At 38.0% G+C, this 22,929-nt stretch overlaps 1 protein-coding gene across 4 annotated transcripts in view; it reads left to right on the forward strand.

Annotated features, from left to right (window-relative positions):
- WDR76 (WD repeat domain 76) overlaps positions 1-22,929 on the forward strand; it is a 63,441-nt gene that overhangs the window by 23,167 nt on the left and 17,345 nt on the right. For 3 of the 4 annotated variants that reach the window (XM_057721964.1, XM_057721963.1, XM_057721961.1), the window contains 4 exons: positions 9,618-9,744; positions 11,326-11,442; positions 11,528-11,571; positions 12,445-12,598. In XM_057721964.1, coding sequence (XP_057577947.1) covers positions 9,618-9,744; positions 11,326-11,442; positions 11,528-11,571; positions 12,445-12,598 — 442 coding nt within the window. The remainder of the gene's footprint in view (positions 1-9,617; positions 9,745-11,325; positions 11,443-11,527; positions 11,572-12,444; positions 12,599-22,929) is intronic. The other variant, XM_057721962.1, reaches the window with a different exon arrangement.

Here is a 22,929-nt window from a genome sequence, read left to right on the forward strand (position 1 = left end):
TCCCATAGGTTTTGGATCATTGTGTTTTCGTTGTCATTTGTCTCTAGATATTTTTTGATTTCCTCTTTGATTTCTTCAGTGATCTCTTGGTTATTTAGTAGCATATCATTTAGCCTCCATGTGTTTGTGTTTTTTACAGTTTTTTTCCTGTAATTGATTTCTAACCTCATAAGGTTGTGGTTGGAAAAGATGCTTGATATGGTTTCAGTTTTCTTAAATTTACCAAGGCTTGATTTGTGACCCAAAATGTGATCTATCCTGGAGAATGTTTCATGTGCACGTGTAATCTGCTGTTTTTGGACATAATGTCCTATAGCTATCTATTAAATCAGGCTGATTTATTGTGTCATTTAAATCTTCTGTTTCCTTATTAATTTTCTGTCTGGATGATCTGTCCACTAGTGTAAGTGGGGTGTTAAAGTCTCCCACTATTATTGTGTTACTGTTGATTTCCTCTTTCATAGTTGTTAGCATTTGCCTTATGCATTGAGGTGCTCCTATATTGGGTGCATATATATTTATAATTGTTATCTCCTCTTCTTGGATTGATCCTTTGATCTTTATGTAGTGTCCTTTCTTGTCTCTTATAACATTTTTTATTTTAAAATCTACTTTATCTGATATGAGTATCACTACTCCAGCTTTCTTTTGATTTCCATTTGCATGGAATATCTTTTTCCATCTCCTCACTTTCAGTCTGTATGTGTGCCTAGGTCTGAAGTGGGTCTCTTGGAGACAGCATATATATGGGTCTTGTTTTTGTATCCATTCATCCAGTCTGTGTCTTTTGGTTGGAGCATTTAGTCCATTTACATTCAAGGTAATTATCGAGATGTATGTTCCTATTAGCATTTTCTTAATTGTTTTCTTTTTGTTTCTGTAGGTCCTTTTCTTCTGTTTCCCGCTTAGAGAAGTTCCTTTAGCATTTGTTGTAGGGCTGGTTTGGTGGTGCTGAATTCTCTTAGATGTTGCTTGTCTGTAAAGCTTTTGATTTCTCTGTTGAATCTGGATGAGATCCTTGCTAGGTAAAGGATTCTTGGTTGTAGGTTCTTCCCTTTCATCACTTTAAATATATCATGCCACTCCCTTCTGGCTTGCAGAGTTTCTGCTGAGAAATCAGCTGTTACCCTTATGGGAGTTCCCTTGTATGTTATTTGTCATTTTTCCCTTGTTGCTTTTAAAATTTTTTCTGTCTTTAATTTTGTCAGTTTGACTGCTGTGTGTCTTGGCGTGTTTCTCCTTGGGTTTATTCTGCCTGGGACTCTGTGCTTCCTGGACTTGGGTAGCTATTTCCTTTCCCATGTTAGGGAAGTTTTCAGCTATAATCTCTTCCAGTATTTTCTTGGGTCCTTTCTCTCTCTCTCTCTTCTCCTTCTGGGACCCCTATAATGCGAATGTTGTTGCATTTAACATTGTCCCAGAGGTCTCTTAGGCTGTTTTCATTTCTTTTCATTCTTTTTTCTTTATTCTTTTCCGCATCAGTGATTTTCACCATTTTTTCTTCCAGGTCACTTATCCATTCTTCAACCTCAGTTATTCTGCTATTAGTTCATTCTAGTGTATTTTTCATTTCAGTTATTGTATTGCTTATCTCTGTTTGTCCTTTAATTCTTCTAGGTCTTTGTTAAACTTTTCTTGCAGCTTCTCAATTTTTGCATCCAGTCTTTTTTCAAAGTCCTGGATCATCTTCACCATCATTATTCTGAAATCTTTTTCTGGAAGGGTGCCTATTGCCTCTTTATTTAGTTGTTTTTCTGGGGTTTTATCTTGTCCCTTCATCTAGTACAAAGTCCTCTGCCTTTTCATTTTCTATATCTTTCTGTGGCTGTAGTTTTCAGTTCCACACAATGAACTACTGCTGATACTGCTGTCTGCCCTCATGTGGAGGCAGCTATCTAGCAGGCTTGTGGGTGCTTCCTGGTGGGAGGGAGTGATGGTAGGTGGGCTGGGTGGGCAGAGCTCATTAAAACTTTAATCTGCTTGTCTGCCAATGGGTGGGGCTGTGTTCCCACCTTGTTGTTTGTTTGGCCTGAGGCTACCCAGCACGGGACTTACAGGCTCTTTGGTGGGGCTGATGGTGGACTCTGGGAGGGCACACGCCAATGAGAACTTCCCAGAACCCCTGCCACCAGTGTCCGCCAGTGTCCCTGTTCCCTCGGTGAACCACAGCTGCCCCCAGCTTCTGCAGGCAACCCTCCAACACCAGAAAATAGGTCTGCTTCAGTCTCCTATGAGGTCACTGCTCCTTCCCCCTGGGTCCTGGTGAGCACACTTTTTTTGTGTGCCCTCCAAGAGTGGAGTCTCTGTTTCCCCCAGTCCTGTGGAGGTCCTGCAATCAAATCCTGCTGGGTTTCAAAGTCTGATTCTCTGGGGATTCTTCCTCCCATTGCTGGACCCCCAGGTTGGGAAGCCTGATGTGGAGCTCAGAACCCTCACTTTAGTGGGTGGACTTCTGTGTTATAAATGTTCTCCAGTTTGTGAGTTGCCCACCCAGCATTTATGGGATTTAATTTTAATGTGATTGCACCCCTCCTACCATCTCATTGTGGCTTCTCCTTTGTCTCTGGATGTGGGGTGTCCTTTTTGGTGAGTTCCAGTGTCTTTCTGTCTATGATTGTTCAGCAGTTAGTTGTAATTCTGGTGCTCTTGCAGGAGGGAGTGAGCACGTGTCCTCCTACTCCACCATCTTGAACCATCTTGGCAGGCAGATTCTTAACCACTGTGCCACCAGGAAAGTCCCCTTAGAACTGCTTTTACTGTGTTCCATAGGGCCTTGTTTTTTTTTTTAAATCTTTTATTGGAGTATAGCTGATTTACAATGTTGTGTTAGTTTCAGATGTACAGCAAAATGAATCAGTTATACATATACGTATATCCATGCTTTTTTAAAATTAATTAATTAATTAAATTTATTTATCGGCTGCGTTGGGTCTTCGTTGCTGCACATGGGCTTTCTCTAGTTGCTGCGAGTGTGGGCTGCTATTCATTGTGGTGCACAGGCTTCTTATTGTAGTGGCTTCTCTTGCTGTAGAGCACGGGTCCTAGGCGCGTGGGCTTCAATAGTTGTGGCACATGGGCTCAATAGTTGTGGCTCACGGACTCTAGAGCACAGGCTCAATAGTGTGGCACATGGGCTTAGTTGCTCCATGGCATGTGGAAACTTCCCAGAGCAGGGCTTGAACCCATGTCCCCTGCATTGGCAGGTGGATTCTTTACCACTGCGCCACCTAGGAAGTCCTATCCACGCTTTTTAAGATTCTTTTCCTATATCGGCTGTTATAGAGTTTTGAGTAGAGTTCCTTGTGCTATACAGTAGGCCCTTATTATCTATTTTGTATATAATAGTGTGTATATTGTCAATCCCAATCTCCCAGTCTATCCCCCGCCAATTACTCCCTGGTAACTGTAAGTTTGCTTTCTGCATCTGTAACTCTATTTCTGTTTTGTAGAATAGTTTATTTGTGTCATTTTTTAAGATTCCACATGTAAGTGATATTATATGATATTTGTCTTTCTCTGTCTGATTTACTTCACTTAGTATGACATCTCTAGGTCCACCCATGTTGCTGCAAATGGCATTGTTCCATTCTTTTTTATGGCTGAGTAATGTTCCATTAGATATATACACCTCATCTTCTTTATCCATTCCTCTGTTGGTGGACATTTACATTCTTTTCTATCCTGGCTTTTGTAAATAGTGCTGCAGTGAACATTGAGGGTTCCATAGGTTTTGGGTTTTGTTTTCATTTGTAGGTTTTTTTTGATTTGTTTGATTTCTTTAGTGATCCATTGGTTGTTTAGTACTGTATTTTTTAGCCTCTGTGTGTGTTTACTTTTTTTTTTTTTATAGTTGATTAATCTCATAGAGTTATGGTCAGAAAAGATGCTTGATGTGATTTCAGTTTTCTTAAATTTACCAGTGCTCACTTTGTGGCCCAGCATGTGATCAGTTCTGGAGAATGTTACATGTGCACTTGAGAAGAATGTGTACTCTGCTGCTTTTGGATTGACTGCTCTATAAACATCAATAAAGTCCATCTGGTCTAATGTGTCATATGTTTCCTTATTGATTTTCTTTCTTGATGTTCTGTCCATTGATGGAAGTGGGGTGTTAAAGTCCCCCACTGTTATTGTGTTACTGTTGATTTCTCCTTTTATGGCTGTTAGTATTTGCCTTATATATTGGGGTGCTCCTATGTTGGGTGCATATATATTTACAATTGTTATATCTTCTTGGATTGATCCCATGATGATTATGTATTGTTCTTGTTTGTCTCTTGTAACATTCTTTATCTTAAAGTCTATTTTGTCTGATATGCATATTGCTACTCCCGCTTTGTTTTGATTTCCACTTGCATGGAATGTCTTTTTTCGTTCCCTCACATTCATAGTCTGTATGTGTCCCTAGATCTGAAGTGGGTCTCTTGTAGACAGGATATATACAAGTCTTGCTTCTGTATTCTTTCAGCCAGTCTGTGTCTTTTGATTGTAGCATTTAATCCATTTATGTTTCAGGTAATTATCAACATGTATGTTCTCTTTGCCATTTCGTTAATTGTTTTTGGATTTGTTTTTGTATGTCCTTTTTCTTCCCTTCCTCTTCTGTTCTCTTGTGATTTGATGAGTAACTTTAGTGTTGTGTTTGGATTCCTTTTTCTTTTTTGTGTATTTATTGTAGATTTTCAGTTTGCGGTTACCATGAGGTTTGTATATAGCGTTTGTATATATAAACAAGATTGTTTTAAGTTGCTGATCTTTTTATTTCAAATGCATTTCCAATCCTGTGTTTGTGTTCTCCTCACAATTGCTGGTTTTGATATCATATTTATGTGCAGATGATTTCCTACCTTTACTGTACGTCTGCCTTTACCAGTGAGCTTTTCTGTTTGTAATTTCCTTGTTTCTAGCAGTGGCCTTTTCTTTTCTGCCTGGAGAAGTTCCTGTTACATTTGTTGCAAGAATGACATTGTGCTGAATTCTCTTAGCTTTTGCTTGTTTGTAAAGCTTTTGATTTCTCCATCAAATCTGAATGAGAGCCTTGCTGGGTAGAGTATTCTTGTAGGTTTTCCCCTTTCCTTACTTTAAGTATATCCTGCCTCTCCCTTGTGGCCTGAAGAGTTTCTGCTGAAAAATCAGCTGATAACCTTACGGGGATTCCCTTGTATGTTGCTTGTTGCTTTTCCCTTGCTGCTTTTAATATTTTTTCTTTGTCTTTAATTTTTATCAATTTGATTAGAATGTGTCTCTGCATGTTCCCCCTGGGGTTTATCCTGCCCGGGATTCTCTGTGCTTCCTGGACTTAGGTGACTGTTTCCTTTCCCATGTTAGGAAAGTTTTCAGCTATTATCTCTTCAAACATTTTCTCAGGTCTTTTCTGTCTTTTCTTTCTAGGACCCCTATAATGTGAATGTTGGTGCTTTTAACGTTATCCCAGAGGTTTCTTAGACTGTCCTTAATTTCTTTTCATTCTTTTTTTTAATTCTGTTCTGTGGCAGTAATTTACATCATTTTCTCTTCCAGCTTGCTTATTCTTTCTTCTGCCTCAGTTATTCTGCTGTTGCTTCCTTCTAGTGTATTTTTCATTTCAGTTATAGTTTTGTTCATCTCTGTTTATTCTTTAGTTCTTTTAGGTCTTTGTTAAACATGTCTTGTATCTTCTCAATCTGTGCCTCCATTCTTTTTCTGAAATCTTGGATCATCTTTACTATCATTATTCTGAATTCTTTTTTGGGTAGATTGCCTATCTCCACTTCATTTAATTGTTCTGGGCTTTTATCATGTTCCTTCATCTGGGACCTGTTCATTTGTTGTCTCATTTTATCTAACTTTCTGTGACTGCAGTGTCCATTCTGCAGGCTGAAGGGTTATATTTCTTCTTGCTTCTGCTGCCTACTCCTTGGTGGATGAGGCTAAGAGGCTTGTGCAGGCTTTCTGGTGGGAGGGACTGGTTTCTGCCCACTTGTGGTGGAGCTGGGCCTTGTTCCTCTATTGAGCAGGGCTGTGTGAAGCAGTGTGTTTAGTGGGCAGCTCTGTGCTCAGGAAAACTTTAAGCAGCCTGTCTGCTGATGGGTGGGGCTGTGTTCCCACCCTGTTTGTTGTTTGGCCAAGGGGTCCCAGTACTGGAGCCTACAGGCTGTTGGGTGGGGCTATGGCTTGGTGAGAAATTGGTGGCCTCCAGGAAGGCTCACATCAATGAGTACTCCCCAGATCTACTGCTGGCAGTGTTTTTGTCCTCACAGTGAGCCACAGCCATCCCTGCCTCCACAGGAGACCCTCCAGTATTGGCAGGTAGGTCTGGCACAGTCTCTTATGAGGTCACTGCTTTTTTCTCTGGGTCCTGGTGTGCATGAGATCTTGTGTGCACCTTCCAAATGTGCAGTTTCATTTCCCCCAATCCAATGAAATTCCTGCGATAAAACCCCAGTGGCCTTCAAAGGTTCTGTGGGAACTCCTCCTCCTGTTGCCAGACCCCCTGGCTGGAGAACCTGATGTGGGGCTTAGAACTTTCTCTCCTGTGGGACAACTTCTATGGTATAATTATTTTTCAGTTTGTGTGTTGACCATCTGGCGGACATGGGATTGATTTTATTGTGATTGTGCCCCTCCTACCATCTCATTGTGGCTTCTTCTTTGTCTTTGAATGCAGGGTATCTTTTGGTAGGTTCCAGCATATTTTTGTCAGTGGTTATTCAGCAGTTAGTTGTGATTTTGGTGTTTTCATAGGAAGAGGTGAGCTCACGTCTTTTTAGTCTGCCATCTTGTCTCTGTCTGGAAACTCCAGTCTTAGTGAGAAAAGTGGTCTGAAACAATTCCATGCATCTGGGTTTATATCTGATTAAACTAGATGCTTGTTGGTCCTTTTAAGAAAGTGTCCCCGGAAAAGGTATGAGTAATAAGCACATAATGTGCTCAAGAGTGCCACTCACCTCATGCTGTTTACTACAATGGGTATGACTCAGGAACAGCCAGATGGGAAAGATGCACCAGGCAGGGCATGGGGAAAGGGAGCGAAGCTTCCATCTCTGTCTCAGAGCATCACTCTTCTAGCATCTCTCCACGTTCACTTCTCAAAAGTTCCTAATTAGTTTTTCCTTTGATGGATAATTTCCCAGGGTACAGAATTCTATGTTGGTTTTTTTTTTCTCTCAACACTTCAAATATTTTCACTCTTTCATTGGTTTTTGAGAGATGGTTGTAATTCTTATGTTTGTTCTCTGAAGGTAAAGTGCTTTTTTCCTTCTGGCTCTTTTCAGGATTTTTTCTTTATCTTTGATTTTTCTGCAGTTTGGAAATGAATGGCCCACTTGTATGTTTCTTGTTTTTTGTTTTTGCATTTATCTTGCTTGATGTTCTCCAGGCTTTCTGGATCTGTAGTTTGGTGTCTGACATTAATTTGGGGGAATTCTCAGTTATTGTTTCAAATATTCCTCTTTTCCTTTCTCTCTTTCTTCTCCTTCCTGTATTTCCATTATTTGTATATTATACTTTTTTAGTTATCCACATTCTTGGTTATTCTGTTTTTTTCAGCCTTTTCTCCTTGCTTTTCAGTTTGAGAGATTCCTATTGAGATATCTCCAGGCTCAGAGATTCTTTCCTTAGCCATGTCCAGTCTATTACTGAGCCCATCAAAGGCATTCTTTATTTCTATTATAGTGTTTTTGATGTTATAATAGAATTACTCTTTTTGATTTCTTTTGACATTTCTTTTTGGTTCTTTCTTAGGATTTATATTGCTTGTTTATTATCTGTTCTTTTTTTTTTTTTTTGGCACACGGGCTTAGTTGCTCCGTGGCATGTGGGATCTTCCTGGAGCTGGTATCGAACCCGTGACCTCTGCATTGTCAGGCGGATTCTTAACCACTGCGCCACCTAGGAAGCCCTCTGTTCTTTCTTGGTATATATTTTATCCATTGGAGCACTTAGTATGTTAATCACAGTTGTTTTAAATTTTTAGTCTGATAATTTCAACATTTCTGCCATGTCTGGTTTTGAAGCTTGCTCTGTCTCATCAAATTGTGTTTTTTAAGTGTGATTAGGTCCCATTTGTTTATTTTTTTGCTGTTGCTGCCCTTGCTTGAGAAGACACATCCAAAAAATATTGCTAAGACCAATGTCAAAGAGTGTACTACCTATGTTTTCTTCTAGGAGTGTTATGGTTTCAAGTCTTACATTAAAGTCTTTAATCCATTTTGAGTTTATTTTTGTATATGGTGTGAGAAAATGTTCTAGTTTCATTCTTTTACATGTAGCTGTCTAGTTTTCCCTGGAATTTTTAACTCTCAGACTTGTGCACACTGAACCTCCAGCAGTTGGTTATTTATAGTTCAGGTTTTCCTACCCTGGTGCTGATTCCCATGATGGTTTCCATTTCTGAGTCTGTTCTAGTAAGCCATGACTTCTTGTATTTGCCTGTCTGTCTCTCTAGTATTAGGCTCAGCAGTTTCTACTGTGATCTCATTTCTCTTAGGGATCCTAGAAGAGTTGATTTTTTAGTCTATTCAGCTTCTTACTTGATAAGACAGTGCAGTGGCTTTCAAGCTCCTTAAATTTTGAACTGAAAACTAGAAGATCTGACTTTTTTAAAAATGAAAAAATAATGCATAAAAAAGTAGGTTATGTATATGATTTTAAAAAGTAATCTATATGGAAGGGGATGCAGTGAAACATTTAAGTGTCTTTCCTATCCTAGACCTTAGTTCTCCAGGCCTTATTCCTAGAGGAAACTGCTGTTAATAGTTTCATGGATAGTCTTCCATAGGTAATCTCAGCAATAACAAATGTATGTGTATATATTTTGTAAAAAAGCAAATGGGGGGACTTCCTAGGTGGCGCAGTGGTTAAGAATCCACCTGCCAATGCAGAGGACACGGGTTCAATCCCTGATCCAGGAAGATTCCACATGCTGCGGAGCAACTAAGCCTGAGCGCCACAGCTGTTGAGTTGTGCTCTAGAGCCCTTGAACCACAACTGTTGAGCCTGTGTGCTGCAACTACTGAAGCCCATGCGCCTAGAGCCCGTGCTCCACAACAAGAGAAGCCAGCGACCATAATGAAGAGTAGCCCCGCTTGCTGCAACTAGAGAATACCCATGTGCAGCAACAAAGACCCAATGCAGCCAATAAATAAGTAAATTTATTAGGAAAAAAAAAAAGCAAATGGAACAATATTCAACATGTACTGGACCTTGTTTTTGCTTCTTATATCTTAGAGTTCATGTCATATCAGCACACAAAGATCTGTTTCATTTTTTATGGCTGCATAATATTCTGCTAGATATGTATGTCATAATTTATTTAACACCCCTCACTTCCCCATGATGAACATTTATGATATTTCCAGGCTTTTAATTAAAATCTTTGTAGGGACTTCCCTGGTGATCCAGTGGTTAAGACTCCATATTTTCATGGCAGTGGGCACAGGTTCGATCCCTGATTGGAGGAGTTCCACATGCTGTGCAGTGTGGCCAAGGGAAAAAAAAATCAGTGTAGTCATGTATATACGTCTTTGCAGTGTGTGAATATATCTGTGAGATACATTACTAGAAGTTATCTCCTTGATATTAATAAATACATATAACTCTTTTATGTATATAACATGATTTTCCCCCCACTCCTTTAGAAAGAAGCCTAAGAAGAAAGAAAATGGGACTGGATGTAGAAGATCAATGCGATTACTAAAAGTTGATCCTTCAGGAGTTTCATTACCAGCAACTCCAGCCCAGCCAATAGTAGTAGCAGATGAAAATGTAAGAAAGAGTGCAAATATAATGTATTAACCAATAAAATACTGAAAAATTTGAAATGTTTGAAAGTAGAGAAAAAAGTCATTATGTTTAATTTGTACTTCATTAATTTGATACTCGACTTGTATCATTTATTAAGTAAGATTTCAAACTCATAAAAGACTAGATTGGATTCTGTTTTTCTTAGGACTTACCCTGTGTGGGATTGTGGGTAAATTCCTTAGCCTTTCTGAGCCCCAGTTTCTCAGTTTTTAAAATGGCCACAATAGCAGAAACCTCTCAGCGAGATGTTGTGAAGGATAAATGAAATAGTATCTATAAAGTTCCTTATATTATAGTAAGGACTTAGTAAGTAAGCAATAAGTGGTAGTTATTAATGTTATTTATAATGAATAATATATGCTAATAGTGATGGGGATCCCTTCCTGTAGTTTAATTTTATGCTATCAGTGAGTGGAAAGAGTTTTATTTACCAAATTTATTGCCTAAAAAAGATTATGAGTATATTTTTTATTCAGGAGCACCTACTGTTTTTAATACTTTGTATGGGTAAGTGTTTAATTATAAATTGGAAGATAGCAGTCATTAGCCTGGTGCTTTGAGAGCTAATTGCAAATTAAGTTTCTAGGGGAAGAGTAGCTTTCAAATTTTTTTGAAGCCTCCATCCATCCATGCGTTTACATTGAACCCATTCCACACATATACACAAACAACTGAAACAAAACTTTTGTGAAATGATACTTTTGTATTTTCTAGTCTATTCTTTTCTCATTCACTGAAACACACTGTTGGTTGTAATGTATTAAAATGATTTCACGACCTGTGCATTACAACCTGTGACTTAAAAAACGCTGAGATACAGAAAGAAAAAGACAAATATCATATGATGTCACTTAAATGTGGAATCTAAACTATGGCACAAATGAACCTATCTATAAAACAGGAACACAGATGTAGACAACAGACTTGTGGTTGCCAGGGTGGGGTGAGGGAGGGAAGGACAGGGGGTTTGGGATCAGCAGATGTAAACTATTATATATAGGATGGGTAAACGACAAGGTCGTACTATATAGCACAGAGAACTATATTCAGTATCCTGTGATAAGCCATAATGGAAAAGAATATAAAAAAAGAATGTCTATCTGTGTATAACTGAGTCACTTTGCTGTATAGCAGAGATTGGCACAACATTGTAAATCAACTCTACTTAAAAAGAATAAAAAATAAAAATAAAAAACATCAATATAGAGTAATAACTTTGAGTAATGAAACTGAACTGATTGAATCAATTTCCAGCAACTCTAGTTATTGGCAGTGTAACTTTGGACAAATTAATTTCTCTAAGTTTCATTCCACTGTCTTTAAAATGTGGTACCTCATTCACTGGATTATTAAGGGGATTAAATGAGATAATACATGTTATTACTTTACAGGATACTTCGCATTCATTCATTGAACAACTGTTTTTGAATGCTAATATGTGTCACCACTGTTATTGGTATTAAAAGTAAAGTAGTGAGGAACCTTAAGCTTACATTCTAGGGAAGGGTGACAACCAACTTTTTTTCTTATTTTTTATAACAGCCTTTGTTACCTCCTGGGCCTTTAGAAATGACTCCTGAAAATCGAGATGGTAACAGTGAACTATTTAAAGGATTTCTGCAGACTTGGGCAGAAGTGAGCAAGGTATCATTTTGGAGGGTAAGCCCAAGCTTTTAGAATCATCTGTTAAGGAAATTTTAGTGCATGTACTAACTTAGTGCTTTGGTCTCTCCCTTTGTTTCAGACAAGAAGTAAAAACACTGTGAAGGAGTTATCTAGCATTAAAAGGTGAGTTAAAATTCCTTGCCTTTGTTTTACATTTTCTGAGATCTTTAAATTATAAAGACTATATGCCATTACAGGAAATTTGAAAATGAGGTGAGAAAAATTATCCATCTTATTTCTACCCTAACAACTGTTGTTTTTGTATATTTCCTTTCATGTATCACCATATGCAATGCCACTAGGATATAAGCTTCATGAATGTAGGGATTTTGTCTCAATCACCAGAAAAGTGCATGGCGCATAATATATATTCATTCAGTGTTTAATAAATGAGTGAAATCACATGCATTTTTACTTTTTTATGTTCTAACATATGTACAGTTTTGCATTATGCTTTTCCATTAACAGTGTGATTGCGTGTTACTAGAGTCTTTAAATTTATTGAATAATTGCATAATATTTCTTTCAGTAGGAAGAATTTACTTAACCTCCTCTTACTTCCTTGGTATTTGGAGTTGTTTTCTATATAGTTTTGAGTGTTTGTATGTGTGTTTGTTGAAGTTTACATTGTGATAGTGGATTATTTCCTTAGGATAGATTCTGGAAGTGAGATTAATATGTCACATGTTATGGACATTTTTATGGCTTTTAAGACATGCCAAATTGTTTTCCAAAATCTTATTAAAAAGTTTTGAGAATCTTCTATGAATTTACTCTGCTGTTAGCAATATATGTGAATGTATGTTTAACTGCAGCTTACTAGCTTTTATAAGTGAAAAATAGTACCCCATTGTTTAATTTGATTTCCTTGGTTGCCAGGAAGTTGAATATTTTCCCACATTTACTAATTGTGATTTTACTTTTTTGAATCATCTTTTACTTGTTTTTACTGCTGTTTGGTTTTACTTCTGAAATTTAACTTTTTAATGTTCTCAGCTACAAAGCCAATTTAAATGGTATGATCATTAGTGAAGATACGGTTTATAAAGTTACCAAAGGCTCGATATTCTCAATGGCTCTCCATCCATCAGAAATTAAAACTTTGGTGGCAGCTGGGGCCAAATCTGGGCAAGTTGGACTTTGGGATTTGGTAAGTTATTATTAATTTTTTTGAAGATATTAAAGTTTGAAACAAATAATCTGCAAAAGAATAGCCTAGAGCCATGTATTTCTAGATGTTACTTGAAATTTATAGTTTTGTGCTTTGTGATTCCAAATTTTAGAAACCTAGAGGAATTTAAATTTGCTTTATAGAACTTTAACATTTTTAGCTTGAATATCATTAGTCATCTGGGCATAAATGCCTGCCAGGAAACTTTATTACAACTTTAAATGTGTATATGAAAAGATCACACAAAGTTCTTAGGTTTCTAATTATGTTTAAAATACAGTTTCCAAGCTGGATCAAAATATCTTCCCAAGGATCTGCTTAGGATGATCCTAGTTATTTTTTGATGAGTCAGAGATATTGAATTTCATTCATTGTACATATAATAATGCATTGATTGCTTTCACTGGTTACAAAATTGAAAAAAGCCAAGTTAATGTTCTCTGAATTTATTTTTTAATTGGGGAACTAGAACAAAGACCTGAAAAATGCCATAAGGACAGTGAATGGAGATGGAGAAACCATGGTGACTTGCAGTGTGTTGGGGTTAATAAATAAAATGGATGTTGTAAATGAGAAGAGAAGAAATAAAAACCAAATTCTTTCTTATTTTGGGAGCATAGGTTCTCCCTTATTTTGATAAGATGTGAGTGGGGGGTAGGAGGTGAAAGGATTTGGTAAAGAAAACAGAAGCAGAGAAGTGGGAAGAGGACCAGAAATAGTATAAGGTTGTATAAGCTAAGAGATGAATTTCAAGCATGGGAATTTGACAGGGATTTTTTTTAGAGGAGCTAAAAAGAATGGGAACAGAAAAAGGGCCATTAGTTTTGAAAATAGGGTATCATAAGTGAGTTGAGAGAATAGTTTCAACAATAAGGTAAGGAAGGAACACAGACTTTAGAAGATTAAAAAAGTGTGGAGTGGAAGAATAAATGGAAGTAACATGGATAGACAATTTGTTGAAGAATTTAGAAAAGGATAAGAAGGATTTAGAAAAGGATATGCTTCACTTAGCATAGTGGAGTGAAGATCTTTTCAGGGTGGGTTGAAGGCATGTAGAAAAGTCCCTTTGTCATGTCTTTTCTGGTGACTCCAAAAATCTGTATTACCGGGTCTCTGTAGTCCAATATTTTAATCAACTTTCTAATTTTTCAGGACACCTGGCTATCTAATTAACAGATTGAGCAAGTCTAAAACCATTATCTTGGTTAGCCTGTGCTCACTCCACAACATCTCTAGTTTTTTTTTAAATTAGCTTTATTGAGGTATAATTCACATTTTATAAAATCCACACATTTATTTATTTTTAAAAAGATTTATTTATTATTTTTATTTATTTTTGGCTCCATTGGGTCTTCGTTGCTACGTATGGGTTTTCTCTAGTTGTGATGAGCCGGGGCTTCTCTTGTTGTGGAACACGGGCTCTAGGCATGCGGGCTTCAGTAGTTGCAGCGCATGGGCTCAGCAGTTGTGGCTCATGGGCTTAGTTGCTCCGCAGCATGTGGGATCCTCCCGGACCAGGGCTCAAACCCATGTCCCCTGCACTGGCAGGTGGACTCTTAACCACTGCACCACCAGGGAAGTCCCCAAAATCCACACATTTAAAAAGTACAGTTTAATGACTTTTAATAAGTTTATCGAGTTGTGTAACTATCATCATAATTCAGTTTTAGAACATTTTCATCATTCCTATAATAAGATTCCTTATGGCTACTTACATTTAATCCCTGTTTCTACCCTCATCCCCAGGCAAATCTCCACAAATTTGCACTTTTTGGGCATTTCATATAAATAGAATCATACAATATGTGGTCTTTTATGTTGGCATTTTTCTTTTAGCATGGTTTTAAGGTTTATATGTGTTATAGCATCTATCAGCAGCTCATTCTTTTTTTTAATTGCTGAATAGTATTCCATTGTTTGATTTTACCACATTTTGTTTACCCATTTATTACTTGATAGACATTTGGGTTGTTTCCACTTTTTGGCTCTTCTGAATAATTCTGCTATAAACATATGTGAACACATTTTTGAGTGGATATGTGTTTTCATTTCTCTTTGGTAGGTACCTGGGAATAGAATTGCTAGGTCATATGGTAGCTGGTTAACATTTGAGGAACTGCCAAATTGCTTTCCAAAGTGGTTGCATCATTTTCTATTCCTACCAGCAATATATAAGGGTTCCAATTTTTCTACATGCTCACCAACATTTATTATTGTCTGTCTTTTCGATTATAGCCTTTCAAGTGGGTGGTATCTTCCTAGTGAAGTTGTATCTCCATGTGGTTTTGATTTGAATTTCTCTAATGACTATTGATGTTGAGAATCTTTTCCTACCATTTGGATATCTTTGGTGAAATGTCTATTCAAATCTTAAATTTATTTATTTATTTATTTTTATTTATTAGCTGCGTTGGGTCTTTGTTGCTGTGCGCAGGCTTTCTCTAGTTGCGGAGAATTGGGGCTACTCTTCCTTGCAGTGCATGGGCTTCTCATTGTGGTGGCTTCTCTTGTTGCAGAGTATGGGCTCTGGGTACGTGGGCTTCAGTAGTTATGGAGCGTGGGCTCATTAGTTGTGGCTTGTGGGCTCTAGAGTGCAGGCTCAGTAGTTGTGGCACACGGGCTTAGTTACTCCATGGCATGTGGGATCTTCCTGGGCCAGGGATTGAACCCATGTCCCCTGCATTGGGAGGTGGATTCTTAACCACTGTGCTACCATGGAAGCCCTCTATTCAAATCTTTTGTCAATTTTTTATTCGGGATTTTGTCTTCTTGTTGAGTTGTAAGAGTTCTTTTTTTTTTTTTTAATGTGTATGATTCTTTTATTTATTTATTTATTTATTTATTTATTATTTTCTGGGGGGTACACCAAGTTCAATCATCCGTTTTTATACACATATCCCCATATTCCCTCCCTCCCTTGACTCCCCCCCACCCTCCCTCAACTCCGTCCCCACCCTCCCTTGAGTCCCCCCTACCCTCCCTGTCCCACTCCTCTAAGGCATTTTCCATCCTCGAGTTGAACTCCCTTTGTTATACAACAACTTCCCACTGGCTATCTATTTTACAGTTGGTAGTATATGTATGTCTGTGCACTCTCTCACTTCATCTCAGCTTCCCCTTCACCCCCTGCCCCCCAAACCTTGAGTTCTCCAGTCCATTCTCTGCATCTGCATCCTTGTTCTTGTCTTGTCACTGAGTTCATCAGTACCATTTTTAGATTCCGTATATGTAAGTTAGCATACAATATTTGTCTTTCTCTTTCTGACTTACTTCACTCTGTATGACAGACTCTAGGTCTATCCACCTCATGACATATAGCTCCATCTCATCCCTTTTTATAGCTGAGTAATATTCCATTGTATATATATGCCACATCTTCTTTATCCATTCATTTGTTGATGGGCATTTTGGTTGCCTCCATGTCCTGGCTATTGTAAATAGTGCTGCAATAAACATTATGGTACATGTTTCTTTTGGGATTATGGTTTTCTTTGGGTATATGCCCAGGAGTGGGATTACTGGATCATATGGTAGTTCTATTTGTAGTTTTTTAAGGAACCTCCAAATTGTTTTCCATAGTGGCTGTACCAACTTACATTCCCACCAACAGTGCAGGAGAGTTCCCTTTTCTCCACACCCTCTCCAACATTTGTTGTTTCCAGATTTTGTGATGATGGCCATTCTGACCAGTGTGAGGTGATACCTCATTGTGGCTTTGACTTGCATTTCTCTGATGATTAGTGATGTTGAGCATCTTTTCATGTGTTTGTTAGCCATCTGTATGTCTTCTTTGGAGAAATGTCTATTTAGGTCTTCTGCCCATTTGTGGATTGGGTTATTTGCTTTTTTGGTATGAAGCTGCATGAGCTGCTTGTATATTTTGGAGGTTAATCCTTTGTCCATTGTTTCATAGGCAACTATTTTTTCCCATTCTGAGGGTTGCCTTCTAGTCTTGTTTATGGTTTCTTTTGCTGTGCAAAAGCTTTTAAATTTGTTTATTCTTGATTTTATTTCCCTGATTCTAGGAGGTAGGTCAAAAAGGATGTTGCTTTGATGTATGTCATAGAGTGTTCTGCCTATGTTTTCCTCTAGGCGTTTTATAATGTCTGGCCTTACATGTAGGTCTTTAATCCATTTGGAGTTTATTTTTGTGTATGGTGTTAGGAAGTGTTCTGATTTCATTCTTTTACATGTTGCTGTCCAATTTTCCCAGCACCACTTATTGAAGAGGCTGTCTTTTCTCCATAGTATATTCGTGCCTCCTTTGTCAAAGATAAGGTGCCCATATGTGTTTGGCCTTACTTCTGAGTTCTCTAGTCTATTCCGTTGATCTTCCTTTCTATTTTTGTGCCAGTACCATACTGTCTTGATCACTGTGGCCTTGTAGTATAGTTTGAAGTCAGGAAGCCTGATTCTACCAACTCCATTTTTCCTTCTCAAGATTGCTTTGGCTATTCGGGGTCTTTTGCGTTTCCATACAAATCGTAAGATTTCTTGCTCTAGTTCTGTGAAAAATGCCATTGGTAATTTGATCGGGATTGCATTGAATCTGTAAATTGCTTTGGGTAGTACAGTCATTTTCACTATGTTGATTCTTCTAATCCAGGAACATGGTATGTCCCTCCATCTGTTTGTGTCGTCTTTGATTTCTTTCATCAGTGTCTTAAAGTTTTCTGCATACAGATCTTTTGCCTCCTTAGGCAGGTTTATTCCTAGGTATTTTATTCTTTTTTTTGCAGTGGTGAATGGGAGAGCTTTCTTAATTTCTCTTTCTGCTCTTCCATTGTTAGTGTATAGGAATGCAAGAGATTTCTGTGCATTAATTTTGTATCCTGCTACTTTACTAAACTCATCAGTTAGTGCTAGCAGTTTTCTGGTAGAGTCTTTAGGGTTTTCTATATATAATATGTCATCTGCAAAGAGTGACAATTTTACTTCTTCTTTTCCAATTTGGATTCCTTTGATTTCTTTTTCTTCTCTGATTGCTGTGGCTAAAAGTTCCAAAACTGTGTTGAAAACTAATGGTGAGAGTGGACACCCTTGTCTTGTTCCTGTTCTTAGAGGGAATTCTTTCAGTTTTTCCCCATTTAGAACGAAGTTGGCTTTTGGTTTCTCATATATGGCTTTTATTATGTTGAGGCAATTTCCTTCTATGCCCATTTTCTGGAGAGCTTTTATCATAAATGGATGTTGAATTTTGTCAAAAGCTTTTTCTGCATCTATTGAAATGATCATATGGTTTTTATCCTTCAATTTGTTGATATGATGTATCACGTTGATTGATTTGCGTATATTGAAGAATCCTTGCATCCCAGGGATCAACCCCACTTGATCATGGTGTATGATTTTTTTAATGTGCTGTTGGAGTCTGTTAGCTAGTATTTTGTTGAGAATTTTTGCATCTATATTCATCAGTGATGTTGGTCTGTTATTTTCTTTTTTTGTGACATCTTTGCCTGGTTTTGGTATCAGGGTGATGGTGGCCTTGTAGAATGAGTTTGGGAGTGTTCTGCCTTCTGCAATATTTTGGAAGAGTTTGAGAAGGGTAGGTGTTAACTCTTCTCTAAATGTTTGATAGAATTTGCCCGTGAATCCGTCTGGTCCTGGGCTTTTGTGTGTTGGGAGATTTTTAATCACTGCCTCTATTTCTGTACTTGTGATTGGTCTGTTCATAGTTTCTGTTTCTTCCTGGTTCAGTCTTAGAAGATCATATTTTTCTAAGAATTCATCCCTTTCTTCCAGGTTATCCAATTGATTGGCATATAGTTGCTTGTAGTAGTCTCTCATGATGTTTTGTATTTCTGAGGTGTCCGTTGTTACTTCTCCTTTTTCATTTCTAATTCTGTTGATTTGCATCTTCTCCCTTTTTTTCTTGATGAGTCTGGCTAATGGTTTATCAATTTTGTTAATCTTCTCAAAGAACCAGCTTTTAGTTTTATTTATTTTTGCTATTGCTTCCTTCCTTTCTTTTTCATTTATTTCTGCTCTGATCTTTATGATTTCTTTCCTTCTTCTCACTTTGTGGTTTCTTTCTTCTTCTTTTTCTAATTGTTTTAGGTGTAAGGTTAGGTTGTTTATTCGATAATTTTTTGTTTCTTGAGGTAGGACTGTATTGCTATAAACTTGCCTCTTAGAACTGCTTTTGCTGTGTCCCATAGGTTTTGGGTTGTTGTGTTTTCATTGTCGTTTGTTTCTAGATATTTTTTGATTTCCTCTTTGATTTCTGTAGTGATTCCTTGGTTGTTTAAGAGTGAATTGTTTAGCCTCCATGTGTTTGTATTTTTTGCAGTTTTTTTCCTGTAATTGATATCTAGTCTCATGGCGTTGTGGTCTGAGAAGATGCTTGATATGATTTCAGTTTTCTTGAATTTGCCGAGGTTTGATTTGTGACCCAAGGTGTGATCTATCCTGGAAAATGTTCCGTGTGCACTTGAGAAGAAAGTGTATTGTGTAGTTTTTGGATGGAATGTCCTATAAATATCAATTAAGTCGAGATGGTCTAATGTGTCATTTAAAGCTTGTGTGTCTTTATTTATTTTCTGTTTGGATGATCTGTCCATTGATGTAAGTGGGGTGTTCAAGTCTCCCACTATTATTGTGTTACTGTCGATGTCCCCTTTTATAGCTGTTAGCATTTGCCTTATGTACTGAGGTGCTCCTATGTTGGGGGCATAGATATTTACCATTGTGATATGTTCTTCTTGAACGGATCCCTTGATCATTATGTAGTGTCCTTCCTTGTCTCTTGTAACAGTCTTTACTTTAAAGTCTAATTTGTCTGATATGAGTATTGCTACTTCAGCTGTCTTTTGACTTCCATTTGCATGGAATATCTTTTTCCATCCCTTTACATTCAGTCTATATGTATCCCTTGGTCTGAAGTGGGTTTCTTGTAGGCAGCATATAGAAGGGTCTTGTTTTTGTATCCATTCAACCAGTCTGTGTCTTTTGGTTGGAGCATTTAATCCATTTACATTTAAGGTGATTATTGACATGTTTATTCCAATTACCATTTTCTTAATTGTTTTGGGTTTGTATGTGTAGGTGTTTTCCTTCTCTTGTGTTTCCTACTTAGAAAAGTTCCTTTAGCAGTTGTTGTAAGGCTGGTTTGGTGGTGCTGAATTCTCTTAACTTTTGCTTGTCTGGAAAGCTTTTGATTTCTCCCTCAAATCTGAATGAGATTCTTGCTGGGTAGAGTATTCTTGGCTGTAGGTTTTTCTCTTTCAGGACTTTCAGTATATCCTGCCATCCCTTCTGGCCTGCGGAGTTTCTGTAGAAAGGTCAGCTGTTAACCTTATGGGTTTTCCCTTATATGTTATTTGTTGCTTTTCTCTTGCTGCTTATAATATTTTTTCTTTGTGTTTAATTTTCGTTAGTTTGATTACTATGTGTGTTGGTGTATTTCTCCTTGGGTTTATTCTGTATGGGACTCTCTGCGCTTCTTGGACTTGGTTAATTATTTCCTTTCCCATGTTGGGGAAGTTTTCCACTATAACCTCTTTAACTATTTTCTCAGACCCTTTCTTTTTTTCTTCTTCTTCTGGGATGCCTATAATTCGAATGTTGGTACGCTTAATCTTATCACTGATGTCTCTGAGACTGTCTTCTATTCTTTTTATTCTTTTTTCTTTTTCCTGCTCTGTGGCAGTTATTTCCCCCATTCGATCTTCCAACTCACTTATTCGTTCTTCTGCCTCAGTCATTCTGCTGGGTATAGCATCTAGAGTATTTTTAATTTCAGTTATTTTGTTATCCATTGCTGTTTGTTTTTCTGAGTTCTTATGAACTGTTTCTTGTACTTTCTCTATTTTGTTATTGAGATTTTGTATCATTTTTACTATCATTACTCTGAATTCTTTTTCAGACATTTTTCCTATTTCCTCCTCATTTATTTGGTCTTATGGGTTTTTTTTCCTGCTCCTTTGCCTGCATGGTGTTTCTTTGTTTTCTAATGGTTGTCCAGCCTTTTGGGGTTGCTTGTCCTGGTGATAGAGGTGTTTATAGAAGGCTGTCCAAGCCTCAGACTAATGTCCAAATGTTGGGTTAAACAAATACGAAGTCTAGGAAACACATACATGTATAAGACACACAATTACTGAATCCATTAGGACATAAGGCTCTAGAAAGACCTGACAGAACCCCAGTATGCTATCAGATATTCAAAGAGAAACCCAACAGAAATTGACAACTGAAACAGAACAAATCAGAAACAAAAGCAAAAGCATACGAACAAACAAATAACACCTTACACATACAAACACTAATCCAGGGAGATTTTGTAAGCTAGGATCAAATATAAAAAAGAGCCAGAGTACCACCAGGCAAAATGGAGATTCTCAGAATGAAATTAGACAATTGTACTAAGAACTAAGATAAAGACAAAAACCTAATATTCAATACCAAGGCAGTGCATCATCTGGAGAATAGAGCAAGGAGTCTGAGCAGATTGATAGTGTTGCTTTTTTTTTTTTTTTTTTGATAGTGTTGCTTATAAGTATGTTAAGATAAAATAAACTAAAAATGGATGGAAGAAAGGGGAACAGAAGAGCATAGTGTGATTGGAAATATGGAAATAAAAAGAAAGGAATAGAAATGTATAAAAGATAGGGATGAAAGGAAAGTATGAGAGATATATTGTCCGTACTACCAAAAAGTTAGCTAGAAATAGAAGTATATAAAAAGGCAAAGGTACTTGTTATCCCTGAACGCCTTAGGTGGCCCACAGGGCGTCTCTCCACTTCCTGTTGCAGAGGCGCGAAAGAGAGAGAGAGGCTATGCCCGTGGCTCCCCCCCTCCCCCCCCACCCGCCAGTGAGCCTGCAGCTTCCAGCCGCCATCATGGCCGGGCAGCTCTCAGGGGCAGGCCCTCCTCGCTGCAGACCTCTTCCCTCCTGTCCTCTCGGTCCGTCACCTTACTGGCAACAATTTTTCTCACCCTGAACCAGCTCTCCAGCTCCCACGCTTCCGCTCCCGGACCCTCTGTTCAGCTGTGAATCCACGTCTCTGTCCGGGAACGCTGAGCTGCGGAGCGGACCCTCCGTGTGTTTCTCACTCCCTCCCGTCTGCCACAGCTCCGCCGCTTCACCCTCTTTGAGCCGTCGTAGATGCCTCCCTACCAGTTATGTCGGGATTCTTGCGGTCCTTTCTGGTGTCCGAGGTTGTCTGCTGGTGTTCAGTTGGTTCTCTGTGGGAATTATTGCGTCTTTTGGGGCATTCCCAATGCATCTGTGGAGAGGGATGCATTCCACGTCCCTCTACTTCGCCTCCATCTTTTTCTCAAGAGTTTTTTGTATATTCTGTTTACACATCCTCATCAGATACGTGATTTACAAATATTTCTCCTTTTCATCTTCTTAATGCTATCTTTCGAAGTGCTATCTTTCAGAGTGCAAAGTTTTGAACTTTGGTGAGGTCTAACTTATCAAACTTTTAATGGATTGTGTTTTTGGTGTCCTATCTAAGAAATCTTTTGTCTAGCCCAAAGTCTTAAAGATTTTCTCCTATGTTTTTTTCTAAAAATTTTATAGTTTTAGCTTTCACATTTAGTTCACTGATCCATCTTGAATTGTTTTTTTTTTTTCTTTTGAATTATTTCTTGTATATGCTGTAAGGTAAGGGCCCAAGTTCATCTTTTTGTATGTGTATATCCACTTGTCCCAGCACTATTTTTTGAAAAGACTCTTAGCTCATTGAATTGCCTTGGCAGTCCCTCAGTTTTCCTCTTAACCTTCTGTCAGATTCTTAGTCTCACCTAGGATCAAAAGTTGAGTTATCATTTATTTGGTCACTCATCCACCCATTCATTCATTCCACACTTAGTGAGTATTTTGTGCTAAGTACTATTCTAATGACCCCCCCCCCGCCATTTGTGAGGAAAGATTGTCCTTATAGAGTTTAGAATTTAGTGGCAAAAGCAGCATGAATGAAATAATTATGTTTGATAAGTGGAGTGAATTATATACTGTGATTAGTGGAGTGGAGGAAAAGTAGTGTTATGAAAACACATAACAGGGGCACTGGCCTTATTTGGAGGATCAGGAAAGGCTTCCCTGAGAAAGTGAGAACTGAGTTGAGATTTGAAAGCTAAGTAGGAGGAAACCAAGCAAAGAAAGGGAAAAGAGCATTTCAGGCAAGAGGAACAGCAGGTCAAGGACCTTAGGCAGGAGGATGCCGTCTTGATACATTCCAGGACCTGAAAGAATGCCTGTGTGGCTGGAGCATAAACAGCAAAGGCATAAATGGAAGGGATGAGTGGAAATATGGGAAAGCTGTAGAGATGGGCAGAGGTCAGATGTATATCTTTATAAGTTT

Source organism: Hippopotamus amphibius, chromosome 2, assembly GCF_030028045.1.
Source record: "Hippopotamus amphibius kiboko isolate mHipAmp2 chromosome 2, mHipAmp2.hap2, whole genome shotgun sequence".
Taxonomy (NCBI): Eukaryota; Metazoa; Chordata; class Mammalia; order Artiodactyla; family Hippopotamidae; genus Hippopotamus; species Hippopotamus amphibius.